At 41.8% G+C, this 13,041-nt stretch overlaps 1 protein-coding gene across 24 annotated transcripts in view; it reads left to right on the top strand.

Moving 5' to 3' along the window:
- The window catches only part of ATP2B2 (ATPase plasma membrane Ca2+ transporting 2), a 420,524-nt gene that overhangs the window by 367,057 nt on the left and 40,426 nt on the right, over window positions 1–13,041 (top strand). For all 24 annotated transcript variants that reach the window (XM_071550496.1, XM_071550495.1, XM_071550497.1 and 21 more), the window contains 2 exons: window positions 4,875–5,054; window positions 6,417–6,504. In XM_071550496.1, coding sequence (XP_071406597.1) covers window positions 4,875–5,054; window positions 6,417–6,504 — 268 coding nt within the window. The remainder of the gene's footprint in view (window positions 1–4,874; window positions 5,055–6,416; window positions 6,505–13,041) is intronic.

The following is a 13,041-nucleotide window of genomic DNA, read 5'->3' as shown; positions in this document are numbered from 1 at the left end:
GCTGCCTGATGATCTGAGGTGGCAGTGGAGGATTAGTTCAGTTTTAGAGTTTAGCAGCAGTGGCAGGAGGTAAGGTCAGAGTTGAAGTGGCTGGTGTACAACAGGGGCTTCCACTCTCTCTGCCCTGCTCTTGCTGTGACTTCAGTAGGTGATCAGTGGCTGTCACTTGCTTTGGAGTGGGCTCACTGAGAGGGAACTCAAACTTTTCTTGTATAAAGAGAGGGTTCTGATGCTATACAAAAAGTAGTTTGTTGCCTGTATCTGTCTTTTTTGATTCCTCTGTCCCATTTCACATTTTTGCTGGATCTTTTTCAGCCTGGTCTAAATCTTTGTATTTGATTCACTGAGAATTGGTGGCAATGCTAGACATATTAAGATTTTTTTTTTACTAAAACATGAAAAGCATAGATTTTTCTGACTTCTTTCCCTGAGTTCTTTATAAAGTAAGTTTTTACAAATTTGTGAGTGCTGTAACTTTGAAAACTGACACAACACAACTACAAGCACCAACAGCATAACTGGGCTTTGCCTGATAAGGGACCTTGCTGGGGTTTTTTCCAGCATCAAAGTCATAATATAAAATAAATCTTGCTTAGGTGCAAACTGTTTGATAAACTCCTTATCTGCACAAACACCAGATAAGCAGCACTCCCTTTATCTGTCATCAGATGGGCTCTTTCTGCAAATCCATCTGTCCCTACACCTGACATTGCAAATCTTGAAAAGTGTTTCAGAACATTCTGTCTGCAATGCTCCTTTAATGCTTTAACTCACATATATGAATAGAACTCAGAGAGGTTCTGCCAGTGCCCAGTGGAGCTGAGGGAGTGCCCTCTCCCTCCAAAATCCCTCCGTGGTGCGTGTCAGGGAACAGCTTGAAGTCTGCTGTGACAGACTGAGGGATTTGGGGTTATTATTGAAAATAGCTGCAAACTATCCTTTCATGTGATTATGATGAGTGTGTTTTGTAAGAGAACTGCTCTCATCTCGTAGGGAAGAATTTTCTTCAGAGCTTGAGGTAAAAGTGAATAATGCTGCTAAAAATAAAGTGGTCAAACCTGACTTCTGTGTAAAAAATCAGAAGATGGAGGCAGGAAAACATCTTATTTGTAGATGAATATTTGCATAATGTATTGAATTTCTTGTAGTTTAACTCCAGAATATGCAGTAACAGTTCTTACTTCATTGCAAGGCACACAATCAAATATTTGTAATTTCAGACTTCTGTCAGATGTTGGACATCTGGGTTTTGGGACTTCGTGTTTTGCTTTGGTTTTTTCCTCACCTTGTCCTTTTTGACTATTTCAGAGTGATAATAACATCATGAGAGCATTGAAAACAGTGTTTAAATTATTGCATCTAAAACAATGTTTAAATTATTACTACTATTACTACTCCACACATTAGTAAAAAGCACTAGGAATACCTTAGGAGAAAGAAATGAACCAAAAAACCCCAAGCCAGAACAACATTATACATTTCTGAAATCTTGTCAAGAAATGAAATATCTGACTTGGTTGATATATAATAATATACCTGTGTGAAATAACAATTATTGATGCAAACAGTAAGAGGTTGAGCAGTTATAAAGAAGGTTGGTATTTTCCAGAATTAAACCCACTCATTAATACAGTCACCACTGGAGTGTATGAATTTTCAAAGGTGGGAAAAACCCCATAAAAATTAAAAATACTACTACAACTGCTGTTTTATTAATATTCTCAGTATTCATGGATAGCAGAATTTATTCTGACAGAAGTGCTAGATTAGGTAATTCCAATGAAACAATCCTGACATCATCATCCTGGCAGCCTGTACCTTCACTGAAGTGACATTCCCATGTTTCCTGGGGAAGGCTCAGTTTTCCCTTTTCCCTGAGGTGACTGTTGGAGTTAGCACATGGACAATGGCAGCAACTGGGCCCTTTGGTCTGGAATGCCAACCATGGGCACCTGTGGCTTTGGCATTGTTCCAGGTTTATTCCCACACTGGTTTGGTCATCAGGAGCAGCTGGATTTATCAAGCAATGATAGCAAGCTGGATTTATCAAGCCCTGCTTGCTTTATATGTATAGTGTGTATTTTTTTTATTTTTTTCTGTGATAAATACCCAAGCAGAGAACAAATAAAATGCTGTCTTGTTCCTGCAGAGATTCTCTGTTGGTTCTGACAGCCTCTCTGGTTTGATTTTAATGAGCCTGAACTGGCTTGCACTGCTCTGCCAATGCACACCTACAGCCTGTTATTCCTGGGAGAGGAACATAAATCACTTCCAAATCCTCCCATTTGTTTGTCACCTGATTCAGAAAGATATTCCTGCACTGGCTACTTTATGCATGCATGGGAAGTTTTGCTTTGCAGAGAGAAAATAACCCCCAAAATTGTACATTGTGTACTCAAGTCCTGCAGAACTGATGGAAAATATCTGCTGCCACTGCCCACTCAGTCTGCCAACACTCTTTCTCCCTTACAGCAATAAAAAAATAGGAACAATATTTTAACTGTAATTACTGTACACAGTATTAAATCAGATACCACCCACCAGCTGTCCAGAAAATGACTGAAGAGGAAAATAGAGTGATTTCTCTAGTTCTGTGTGAGTTTGAGATGTATTTGAGGCTGGCTTGTCCTCCCGTGACCTTCTCTAATAGGACTGGCACTTTGTGGGAATGGACTCTTTCTTCTGTTTGCACTGTAATTTATTTTTCTCCTTCGTGGTTCAGACCCTGTTCTGGTTTTCCAGATAGTCATCTAAATCTGTCATATCCAGTGCACGAGGGTCACCACAGTTAAAGTGGATACTTAAGGGCATTTCAAATTGACAAATGGGATATAGTCAGAATTATTAATGTGGAAACTGGGTAGATCAGGAGTCATTTGCTTAAGTAATAGATTTAATCTGATTGTACATTCCTGTATAGAAATTTCTTTCATAATATTAAAAGGCTTCAGATCCAAATAATCCTTGCAGGGTACAACTTGTGGGAAGAATATTCTCAGTGAGAGATGAGGAAATTGGGAGATAAAGCTCTGTCCCTGAATTCTCCACTGCATTCTGTGATTTGTGTTGACAGAATCGTTCTGCAAACACCACGTTCTGGGGACACATTCTGAGAGTGGGGTGATTTTCTTGGTAATCATGGGAAAAGCACTATTATGGTCCTCAAAAAAGTGTTGGTTTAGTGAGGCTTTTTGGACAATAGAAGCTTCACAACTGCCTTTAATGAATATGCAGAACCATGGTGTGAAATTATTCACCGATTAGAATAACCATTATCTGTGGGATGGTTTCAGGGTGAACAATTTCAGGGTGAGTTATTCAGCTTTTGTGGCCCCAGGAAATGTTTAGGAATGCAGAATTTGCCACGCTGGCTCCAAGCAAGGGTTGTCACATAAATGCAGTGTCCTGCCCTCAGCAGTGTCACATACTTGTGGCCACAGAGGAAAGTAAAATATCCAGAAATGCACAGAATTAGCAGTGCAATGTTGGAGATGGTGTCTCCTTTTCTTACCATTTCCTGCACTAATGGATGAGCTGAATCCACTCTGACTGGCATTGAGTTCTGCAATACACTTATATCTGTGAGGCAGGTTATGATCAGCAAGGTGCACTGAAGTGGCAGCAGAATAAAGGCAGGCTTTCATATTGTAGCCAGTAATATCTGTTATAATAGCCTTTCTAAAATAGTTTTAAAAATATATTTATTTATTCATCTGTATATATATTTTTTTTTAATCTGTCCTTTGCTGTCTTTTGTACTAAGGCAGTTCCATTTCCTGGGGCTCTGTGAAAGGCTTCAGTCACCATGATGAGCCTTAGACTTTTCTAAGTAAAACTGAAATTTAGAGCAGTGATGTGTTGCAGATACTTGTTTAGGCTGTTCTTGATGTGTTAAACACATCTCTTATTATTCCCTCTCAAATAATATTACTGTTTTTTCTTGAAGAAATAATGCTTTCATAATAATATTGAAATATCCTGAGACTGAATTAATTGGTAATTATATTAATTTATAAATTATCATTAATATTTATATAGTTTAAGGGAATTGAATTGTTTTCCCCATCTGAAATTAAGCTACAGACATGGAGCCCTTCTATAGGCTTCATATACACAAGCAGCTGTATTAAAAGAGCTTTATTTAAATATTAGGAGTGTATCTCCTTGCTCTTGCCCATTTTAATTATAAAAATCTTGGTTTGTTTTTAAAAGCAGGCTGTATATGATGCCAAGGCAGCATAGAGCTTCCCCATAATCTCACACTGAATTTTATCTCACTGATACATCTACTGCACAGCAGGAAAAGTTCCTCTTGTGCAGAAAGGAGCAGAGCTGAGGCATGTTTCATTTTTAGGCCTCTGAGATACATAAAATATGAATGAAATGTTAAACTCCTATCCTTAGGAATTCCATGTGTTGATAAGCATGAATTAGTGTAATAGTGCTAAATTACAAGAACTTTAAAAATAATCTTATTGAAAGAAAGCTTGGCTCAGAAGTTAAATAATTTTCTGTATAAAAATGTGTATTCTCCATTCCTATTCCCGTGTATGCTGAGTATGTTTGGTTCAGCATGCTGCTCTTTGATGCTGAAGGTCAATGAAGCTGCAGAGCACACATTTCTATTCCAGTCAGGAGAAACTTTAGGAAAGTGATGTAAAAAAATGGGGTTTTTTGCTTCTTGCTACAAGGTTTGCCTTGCCTGGGGTGGAACCTCAATTCCCTCCTAGTCAAACAACTGTAATATGCCATAACACGTCTGATTTCTCTTTTGCTCCATGAATTTCTTAGCCACAGAATACTCCCATTGGGAAACCTGGGTTGCATTTCGTGCTTTACCCAGGACTTTGTTTGCTGCCCCGTTGCTTTGGCAGGTGCCAGAGGCCATCAGGAAGTGCCAGCGGGCTGGAATCACAGTGCGCATGGTCACCGGGGACAACATCAACACCGCCCGCGCCATCGCCATCAAGTGCGGCATCATCCACCCCGGAGAGGACTTCCTGTGCCTCGAGGGCAAGGAGTTCAACAGGAGGATCCGCAACGAGAAGGGGGAGGTAACTCATGGGCTGAATCCAGCCGTGCCAGGAGCACCTTATCAAACACACCACAATGTTTCCCCTGCACTGAGTGTACCTCATGGCAGCAAAGGCTGCTTGGAGAGAGAAAGTAAACAGTAACGTGGAGGAGTAAGGACACCACGCACCAGACCAATGTGGTCAAGTGAATGCCATTTGTTACACACTGCACATGATTTATATAGGGTTAAGGCTATGTTCAATTGGCTAAATTGAACCTCACACCATTTAATTGCAAATCCCAATTGGTTATAATCCATGTATCACAAGTCCAGTGTTTTGGTGAACTCATCCTGACTGTTTTCAGGAACATCTCCAGGGTCCTGTGGGAAACCTGAGGAGTTCTCATGAGAAACTTCTGGGGAATTGCTGAGAACTCCCAGGGAGTGATTTTTCCTTTACCAGACACCAACAGCTCTGGCCTTGATTATTCTCAGCTGCTTTCAGTCTCACAGGGTCTATATAGATCTGAATTGCTCACCTTTGATTTTTCTGTGCAACAGAGAGAGTGCTGCTTCTTGCTACCAGCAGCCTTTGCAATCCAAAACAGCAGTGGATTTCCAGTCTTTGCTTCTCCCGATGCAGAGCCAGTCTCAGTTCAGTGCTGCCCTAATTCTGCAGTTTTTAGACCCATAGCACTGGGCTGCAAGAAATTGAAACCAAGCACATTAAAGCAGGTTTGTGGGAAGGAGGAGAAGGAACTCAACAGCAATTTTGTTCCTAAAAATGCAATCTGTTCTGAGAACCAACTCTTCACATTAATTTAGTCCACTTTATCTAATGTACTCACATTAATGATTTGCATGAAATCTATTCTTCTGAAGATTTTTAACTCCTCATAAAAGAGGGAACTCACACACAGGATATTTGAAGTCAGCTCTAAAAAAGTAAAATCTATGCTGTTTCTTTGAGTCCATGAGTGGACAGAGTCATTTACTCCTTGCATTGATGGATGGATTCCTGGGAAAGATTTTTCCTTGATCGTGTTGCTATACAGAGAAAATTTTGCCATCATTGGTGCCAAATGAAGAACTTCAATTGAAATGTAGAGTGGAGCAGCAAACTTGTGAACATGTTTGATCAGCTTTGAGGAGCTCCCCTATCCTATATCTGCAGTCATGATTCTGAGTGGAATTATGCAGGAAGATGCTAAGAAAGGCTGGTCAGATACTGTGGCAGAAGTTGCCTGTGTTGCAATTTCCGTGTGCTGCTGGAGAAGGTGCAGGTTTGAGCAGTGAATTGTCACATACATGGACACAAATACATTACGCATTTTGCTCATCACAGGCTGGCAGGTTAATTGTTTTGGGGTTTGTTTTTTCCTTTGTGTTCCCCCTCCAGATTGAGCAGGAGAGGATTGACAAAATCTGGCCCAAGCTGCGCGTTCTGGCTCGCTCGTCCCCCACGGACAAACACACCCTGGTGAAAGGTGGGTGCCCACACTGCCTTGGGGTGGGGGTTGGTGGAGCACAGTGCCTGCCTTGGGAAGGCTTTACTGCTGCAAATAAAGCTGAGTTGTTACCTTTAATTATACAGCTCTGCATCATGCAAGGGAGTTTTGTGGGTAAGCAGATCACTTGTGTTTGTGCTCTACCTCAGCCTGGAGATGGAGAATAATAGGGAACTGTTTGGCAGGAGTAAGAGAAATACCAGTAAGATGTTTGACAGCAGAGAGAGGCAATCTCATATCTGCCTTGTGGCTTTGAATTAGGCTGGAATGAGGCTCTAGATGGGAAGGGAAAATGTGTGTTTGTTGGTCAGAGAGCAAATGTTGTTGAGAATCAGGATGTTCTTCATATAAACAAGAGGGGACATAGGTGTTTATAGTCTTTGCCTGTACCTTTGTGATGAGAACAAGAACAATCTTGGAGTGAATCAAGTCTCTCAAGTGCATGTGTTCTCCCACAATTATTTTTAAATAGTATTCCAAAACCTTTCCTGTTGCAATAGCAGTTGTTGAGATGGTGCAAGTGGGAGCTGCCCTTGTTAGCATTAGACAGCTGGAGATTAGGAATTTGAGCCAATTCCCTTTTCCTAAAGGCTCCTGACTGTATGATTTGCATTGGCTTCCTTCAGATTTCTGGCTGTATTTTTGGAGTCTGCCCTGTAAAAATTGCACCATACAAATGACATTCTCTCACCATGCTGTCTGCAGATGGAGTGTTTCTATAAAGAGGGATTGCTTTACAGTTTTCTTTATAAAGCCTCTTTCATAACTGTAACTTGCAATTTTTGATTACTTGACATATTATTGTGTTGACTTTGAAGCTCACACTTGAAAGCTGATGAAATCAGAAAGTTTCTGCTCAGGAATAATGTCACTTTTAGCCATGCTGAGATGGGGGGGCTGGCACAGGTGGAATGACCATTGGCAGGGAGCTGTTTCCTGCTTCCTGTTGAAGAAAGAGCTGGATTATTTTGCTAAGGCCCTAGAAAGTTTGGAAAGCCCCTCCTTAGTAAATCTTGCAGGGGCTAAAATTCAGCATAAGATCCAGCTGATCTGTTACACATTTTCAGCTGACTACTTAAATAATAATTCACGTTTAGATAGGAAATCCTTTAGGTGTGCAAGGTTTCATTGCTATGGCTCCATACACAACAAAGGCTTTTGAGCATTATGGAAATTTTTAAAATGCCTAAATGGCTTCAGAGCAAAAGTTCCATTGTGAATTTGAAGATTGGATCTGTTGGGTCATTTGGGATTGAAACCAGTGTGTATGAAGGGCTCTGGAAACATGGATTGTTCAGCAGAACTCCAATATCTTGTCAACCTGGCATGGTGCTGGATAGGGCAGGGGGAGTCACGGTGTTTAATCTCTATCTGATCCTTTTCTGTGTATGTTTTCTAAAGTCCATGATTTATTAGTATAGTAGTTCAAACGTGTAATTTATAAATAATACACATATTTGGAGGAGGTGTGCTTGAAAATATTTTACTGATAGGTGGTGAGGATTGGAAATGTTTGTGGAGGACATTATGAGCTGCAGAGGTCAGGACCAAAACAGCACAGAGGCAGCTGAAAAGTCTCCTCCCTTCACTTATGCATCTAAAATCCTGTTTTATAGCTCTGAGACAAGAGGCCTTGTACAGCCTAACAGTTTATTTGTTTCAGAAACACAACAATTTGTGTTTCATTAAGTGCATTAAATAAGTCCCTTGGGAGTACTCATCTGACTCATTCAGGATTTTCCCTTAAGAGGAAAATGAAACCTTTGCTGGGGAAACTGAAACCAATAGAGAGCTGGAAAACAAAAAGCAAGAAATGGTTGATGTTTTGTAGCATGTGCACTTGGACAATCCTGAATTTCCTCCTGAATGCCACATGCAACTGAGACAATTAATGTTTTAAAGATGTGGCAAGGTCAAGTGACAGAGCACTGAACTATCTAATGAAGTTCAAGAACAAGTCTGTGGAAATCATGATGAAGTTTTTTGGCTGGTAATACTCCAGGGGCCATTAAAAGTTACAAGAAACTATTTAATCTTCACTAGTTTTGGGTCTCTTGTTAAAATGTTATGTTTTTCTCAGACACTTGAGGGATCAAGAGGATTTTCTCTCCTTTGATGTGTTCTATCTGCTCGAGGCTAAAAACACACATCAGAAAATAAACTTTTTTCATATTTAATTTTTAATGACATACAGCTGCTGGAGGGAGTATTTTCTTCTCCTTAACATGGCACTGTCCCACCCAGCAAAAGAATAATTTCTATTTTTCATTTTTGTTTTTGCTACTGCTAAGAGACCAGAGAAAGGCACAGTTCAGCATTTCAGGCTGGGCAAAGAGTTCCTTTCAAATATTTATGGCTTTGAAGTAGAGATGGATTGGAAAAAACCCACTCAAAGTGGTTTACCATCACAAACTGTTTAAGAGAAACACAAATCTTGGATATTCCAGTCCAAATGAAATACAATTTCATATGAATTTTAAGGGACCTGTAGGTATTATTTCATGTTTTTTGCCTAATTTCAAAATATAGTCAAGTAAAAACACATATAATTTGTACTGATGTGTCATTATAATGCTATTGTTGAAATAATTCCAAATTGTCGTGGTATTTTTTTGAAATACTGTGGGGAAAAACTATTTAGAACTGATAGGAAATATCATCAGACAGTAAAGAAGAAGATACAGAAGATATAGAAGATAAGAGAAATAGTCACTTTACCAAAAAAACCCTGTGCTTTCCAATATATTCAAATTAGACTAGAATTATTCTTTGTGATATTAAAACATAATTTGAAACCCCCTATATTAAAAAAAAACTATAGCCAGGTATTCTCATGTAAGTCTGATTTGTTAACAAGCAGAAAGGGAACTTTTACGACAAAAAGATTTGTAATAATTACCCTTAATGACTAAAATATTTCAAATATTGCATGGGATGGTATTATATTTATAACCTCATTAATATGGACACGCCATGAGATGAGGTAGAATAACAAAAATACAGAAAAGTGTATTAATTGAAATTCTAAAATTAATTCTCAGCATGCTGCAAATTGCCAGTTGGTTTGATTTCCATGTGAGAGAAAATTTCCAAGTTTATTTTCCTTCAAACTCCTACAAAGAAATATTCAGCCAGTTCACCTGTTCCACAGTGTGAGAACTCCACCCACCTTTCCCCCCAGGCAAAGAGCACAGCAATAATTTAAAGGGATACTCAGGGCTCTGTGGGTTGGGGGATGAGGAGGGGTGGAGGCTCTGCTGCCTTCAAGGCTCCCCTTCAGTGCTAACACATGAAGCCCAGAGTTGCTGCAGGTTTGGCACAGCCAGCCCTGTGCTTTAGCTGAGTCCTGCTCTGCATTCCCATCTCCTGCACTCAGGAATTCTCTGTAATGGCACATCTCACACTGCTGCGTTACTCCTGGAAAAGCTGGTAGCCCATGGCTTGGACAAGTGTCCCCTCTGCTGGGTCTGGAGCTGGCTGGAGGGCCGGCCCCAGAGAGTGCTGCTGAATGGAGCTGCATCCAGCTGGTCACCAGTGGTGCCCCCAGGGGTCTGTGTTAGGTCCAGTCCTGTTTAACATCTTTCTTGATGATTTAGATGAGGGGATTGAGTCCATCATCAGCAAATGTGCTGATGACACCAAGCTGGGAGGGAGTGTCGACCTGCTGGAAGGCAGGAGGGCTCTGAGAAGGAATCTGGATAGACTGGAGAGTTGGGCTGATTCCAATGGGATGAAGTTCAATAAGGCCAAGTGCAGGTCGTGCACTTTGGGCACAACAACCCCCTGCAGCGCTCCAGGCTGGGCACAGAGTGGCTGGAGAGCAGCCAGGCAGAAAGGGACCTGGGGGGACTGAGGGACAGGAAGCTCAACAGGAGCCAACAGTGTGCCCAGGTGTCCAAGAAGGCCAATGGGATCCTGGCCTGGATCAAAACTAGCGTGGCCAGCAGGCCCAGGGCAGTGACCCTTCCCCTGGACTCTGCCTTGGGGAGGCCACACCTTGAGTGTTGTGTTCAGTTCTGGGCCCCTCAGTTCAGGAAAGAGATTGAGGGGCTGGAGCGGGGCCAGAGAAGAGCAACGAGGCTGGAGAAGGGACTGGAGCACAAGTGCTGTGGGGAGAGGCTGAGGGAGCTGGAGGTGTTTAGCCTGGAGAAGAGGAGGCTCAGAGGTGACCTCAGCACTGTCTGGAACTGCCTGAAGGGAAGTTCTGGCCAGGTGGGGGTTGGTCTCTTCTCCCAGGCACTCAGCAATAGGACAAAGGGGGCACGATGGGCTCAAGCTCTGCCAGGGGAAATTGAAGTTGGAGAGCAGAAAAAACTTCTTTGCAGAGAGAGTGCTCAGGCATTGGAATGGGCTGCCCAGAGAGGGGGTGGATTCCCCATCCCTGGAGGTTTTTTCAACTGAGCTTGGCCGTGGCACTGAGTGCCATGATCTGGTAAAGGGACTGGAGTTGGACCAAGGGTTGGACTTGATGATCTTGGAGGTCTTTTCCAGCCCAGTTGATTCTATGATTAACCTTTAAAGCTCTATCCCTGTACTTACTTCAGTGTGTAACTAAAGTCAATTGGAGTTGTCTCTTTCAGACAGACTATCTAAATTCTTTTTAAATTAACAAAGAGGTTTGGAAGCATTAAAAAGTAATCTGAAGAGAACAGAGACATGAAAATATATTCCTGCATCTGTCTGTGTTTAGCTTGTCAAAGAAACACAAATCTGTGTGAGCATCTGGGAGGATCAGCTCTGCTCACCTGTGCTGATGTGCACCTTTGACATGCTCAGCTGCAGCTGAGGTTTTCCTTCCTGCCTCCCTCTTTTGAGTTAAGCAGTTGAGACAGAAAGAAATAGCTAAACCAGAAATTTTTTCCCCCAGAGCCAAGGTTTTCTTACTGATGCAACTCCGAGGGTGACAATGCAAGTAAGGATGGTTTAAGTAGAACAGCATTTGTTCTACACTAAAAGGAGAAACTGAGGCTGCATTTGATGGGTTTGGTCTGAGCCACAGGCACAGGGAGCTCCTTCTAAAAGGAATGGAAGAGACATTGTTGGTTAATATTCTTTACATTATTATCCTGAGTGGATTTGATGTAATGCTTACGTAAGATGGAGGAAGGTGGAAGACACAGATTAACTCTCAGTTGAGGATGCAGTGCTGGTACAAGCTCATACACACAGTCCTCTCCTTGACAGCTCTGCCTGGTTGTTTTAAACACGATCCTTCCCTTCATCCCAAACAAGCTGCTTGCTCTGGAAGGCTTGTGCCTTGTGCAAGCTCCTTCCCAAACTCTGCTGCATCAGCAAATCCCTCTGTGGAACACTCTGTAGTGTTATGCTCTAGGTGTGTTCCTGGGCTGGTGAATAAAATCCTTTTTGACAGAACAAAGTCATGGCCAAACAGCTTAAGATGAGGGAATGAAACAGCAAAGGCTGTTTTGGCAGGAAGCTTTGCTTGAGAGTTTAAGAATTCCCCTGATATGTGTTGCAAACCTGGTTTTGGTCAATTTACTGTATGTAAACATTCAACTGGAATAAATCAGTCTATTTTCCTTAATGTTAGACATGAATGATTAGTCCAGAAGCTTCTTCTTAGCCCTTTGGAGTGAGTGGAAAGGCCAGGGAATGTTCCAGCAATGGTCCTTGTCTCTGCTGGCTGCCTGGAGGCCATGCCCTTGGTGCCACCTTTCCCTGCCCTGCAGCAGCTGCTCTGCACGGCTCAGAGCTGCAGGGAGGGCCCTGATGGGCATCCCTCGACTCCTTGGACCCCTGAGACTAAATATTATATAGGTGTGTTACTCAATACTGAAGAAAATTCTTGAGGAGAAACGTTATCACAGCCATTAACAAATTATATTAACAAAAAAAAAAGTAAATGTTTTTGGAAGGAGGTGAGTGCAGGAAAGAAGAGAAACATTCAGCAAATGAGGAAGGGGGAAGGAGGAACAGATTAAAATGAGCAGGCAGAAGCCAGGCAGCATAAGCATAGCTGTGATAAATCCTCTGAATCCCAAATAATCGCTGCTGCTCCACTTTAGAAATTTGTCTGACGTACAAATGACACTTTTGCAGAGATCTCTTCCCATGGATAGCACTGAAATGCATCTCCATAATATTGTGCCATGCACTGCCGTATTTCTGATGGCACTGCAGAGAAGGGCTGGGGCTCAGATGCTGATGGTAACTGGGACCATTTTATCTCTATTTTTCCATGGCTGCTGGTTATACAGGTCTGTGCTCTGAAGGGTATTTGCCTTATCCCAGCTGCACAGTTTTAGGGATAAAAATGACTACTTGTGAATGACACTAAACCCTGTGAATTGCTTTGGAGCATCCAGCAGTTGGCTGATGATGGTCAGTGGTAATATAGTCATCAACATCAGTCACTATTTACAGCCATTTATATCTATTAGGGGGTTCTTTGTTAAGAGCCTCTTCACCTTCATTTGGGTTGTGCTCCCATTTGGAGCCCAGTTGGCAGAGGATGCCATCTACCTGTTTGGAGCAGTTAACACCTTCATGTGTCAG

The sequence above is a fragment of the Pithys albifrons genome, chromosome 3 (assembly GCF_047495875.1).
Source record: "Pithys albifrons albifrons isolate INPA30051 chromosome 3, PitAlb_v1, whole genome shotgun sequence".
Lineage (NCBI taxonomy): Eukaryota > Metazoa > Chordata > Aves > Passeriformes > Thamnophilidae > Pithys > Pithys albifrons.
Note: the sequence above shows the minus strand (reverse complement) of the source record. Positions and strands in the feature narration are given on the sequence as shown.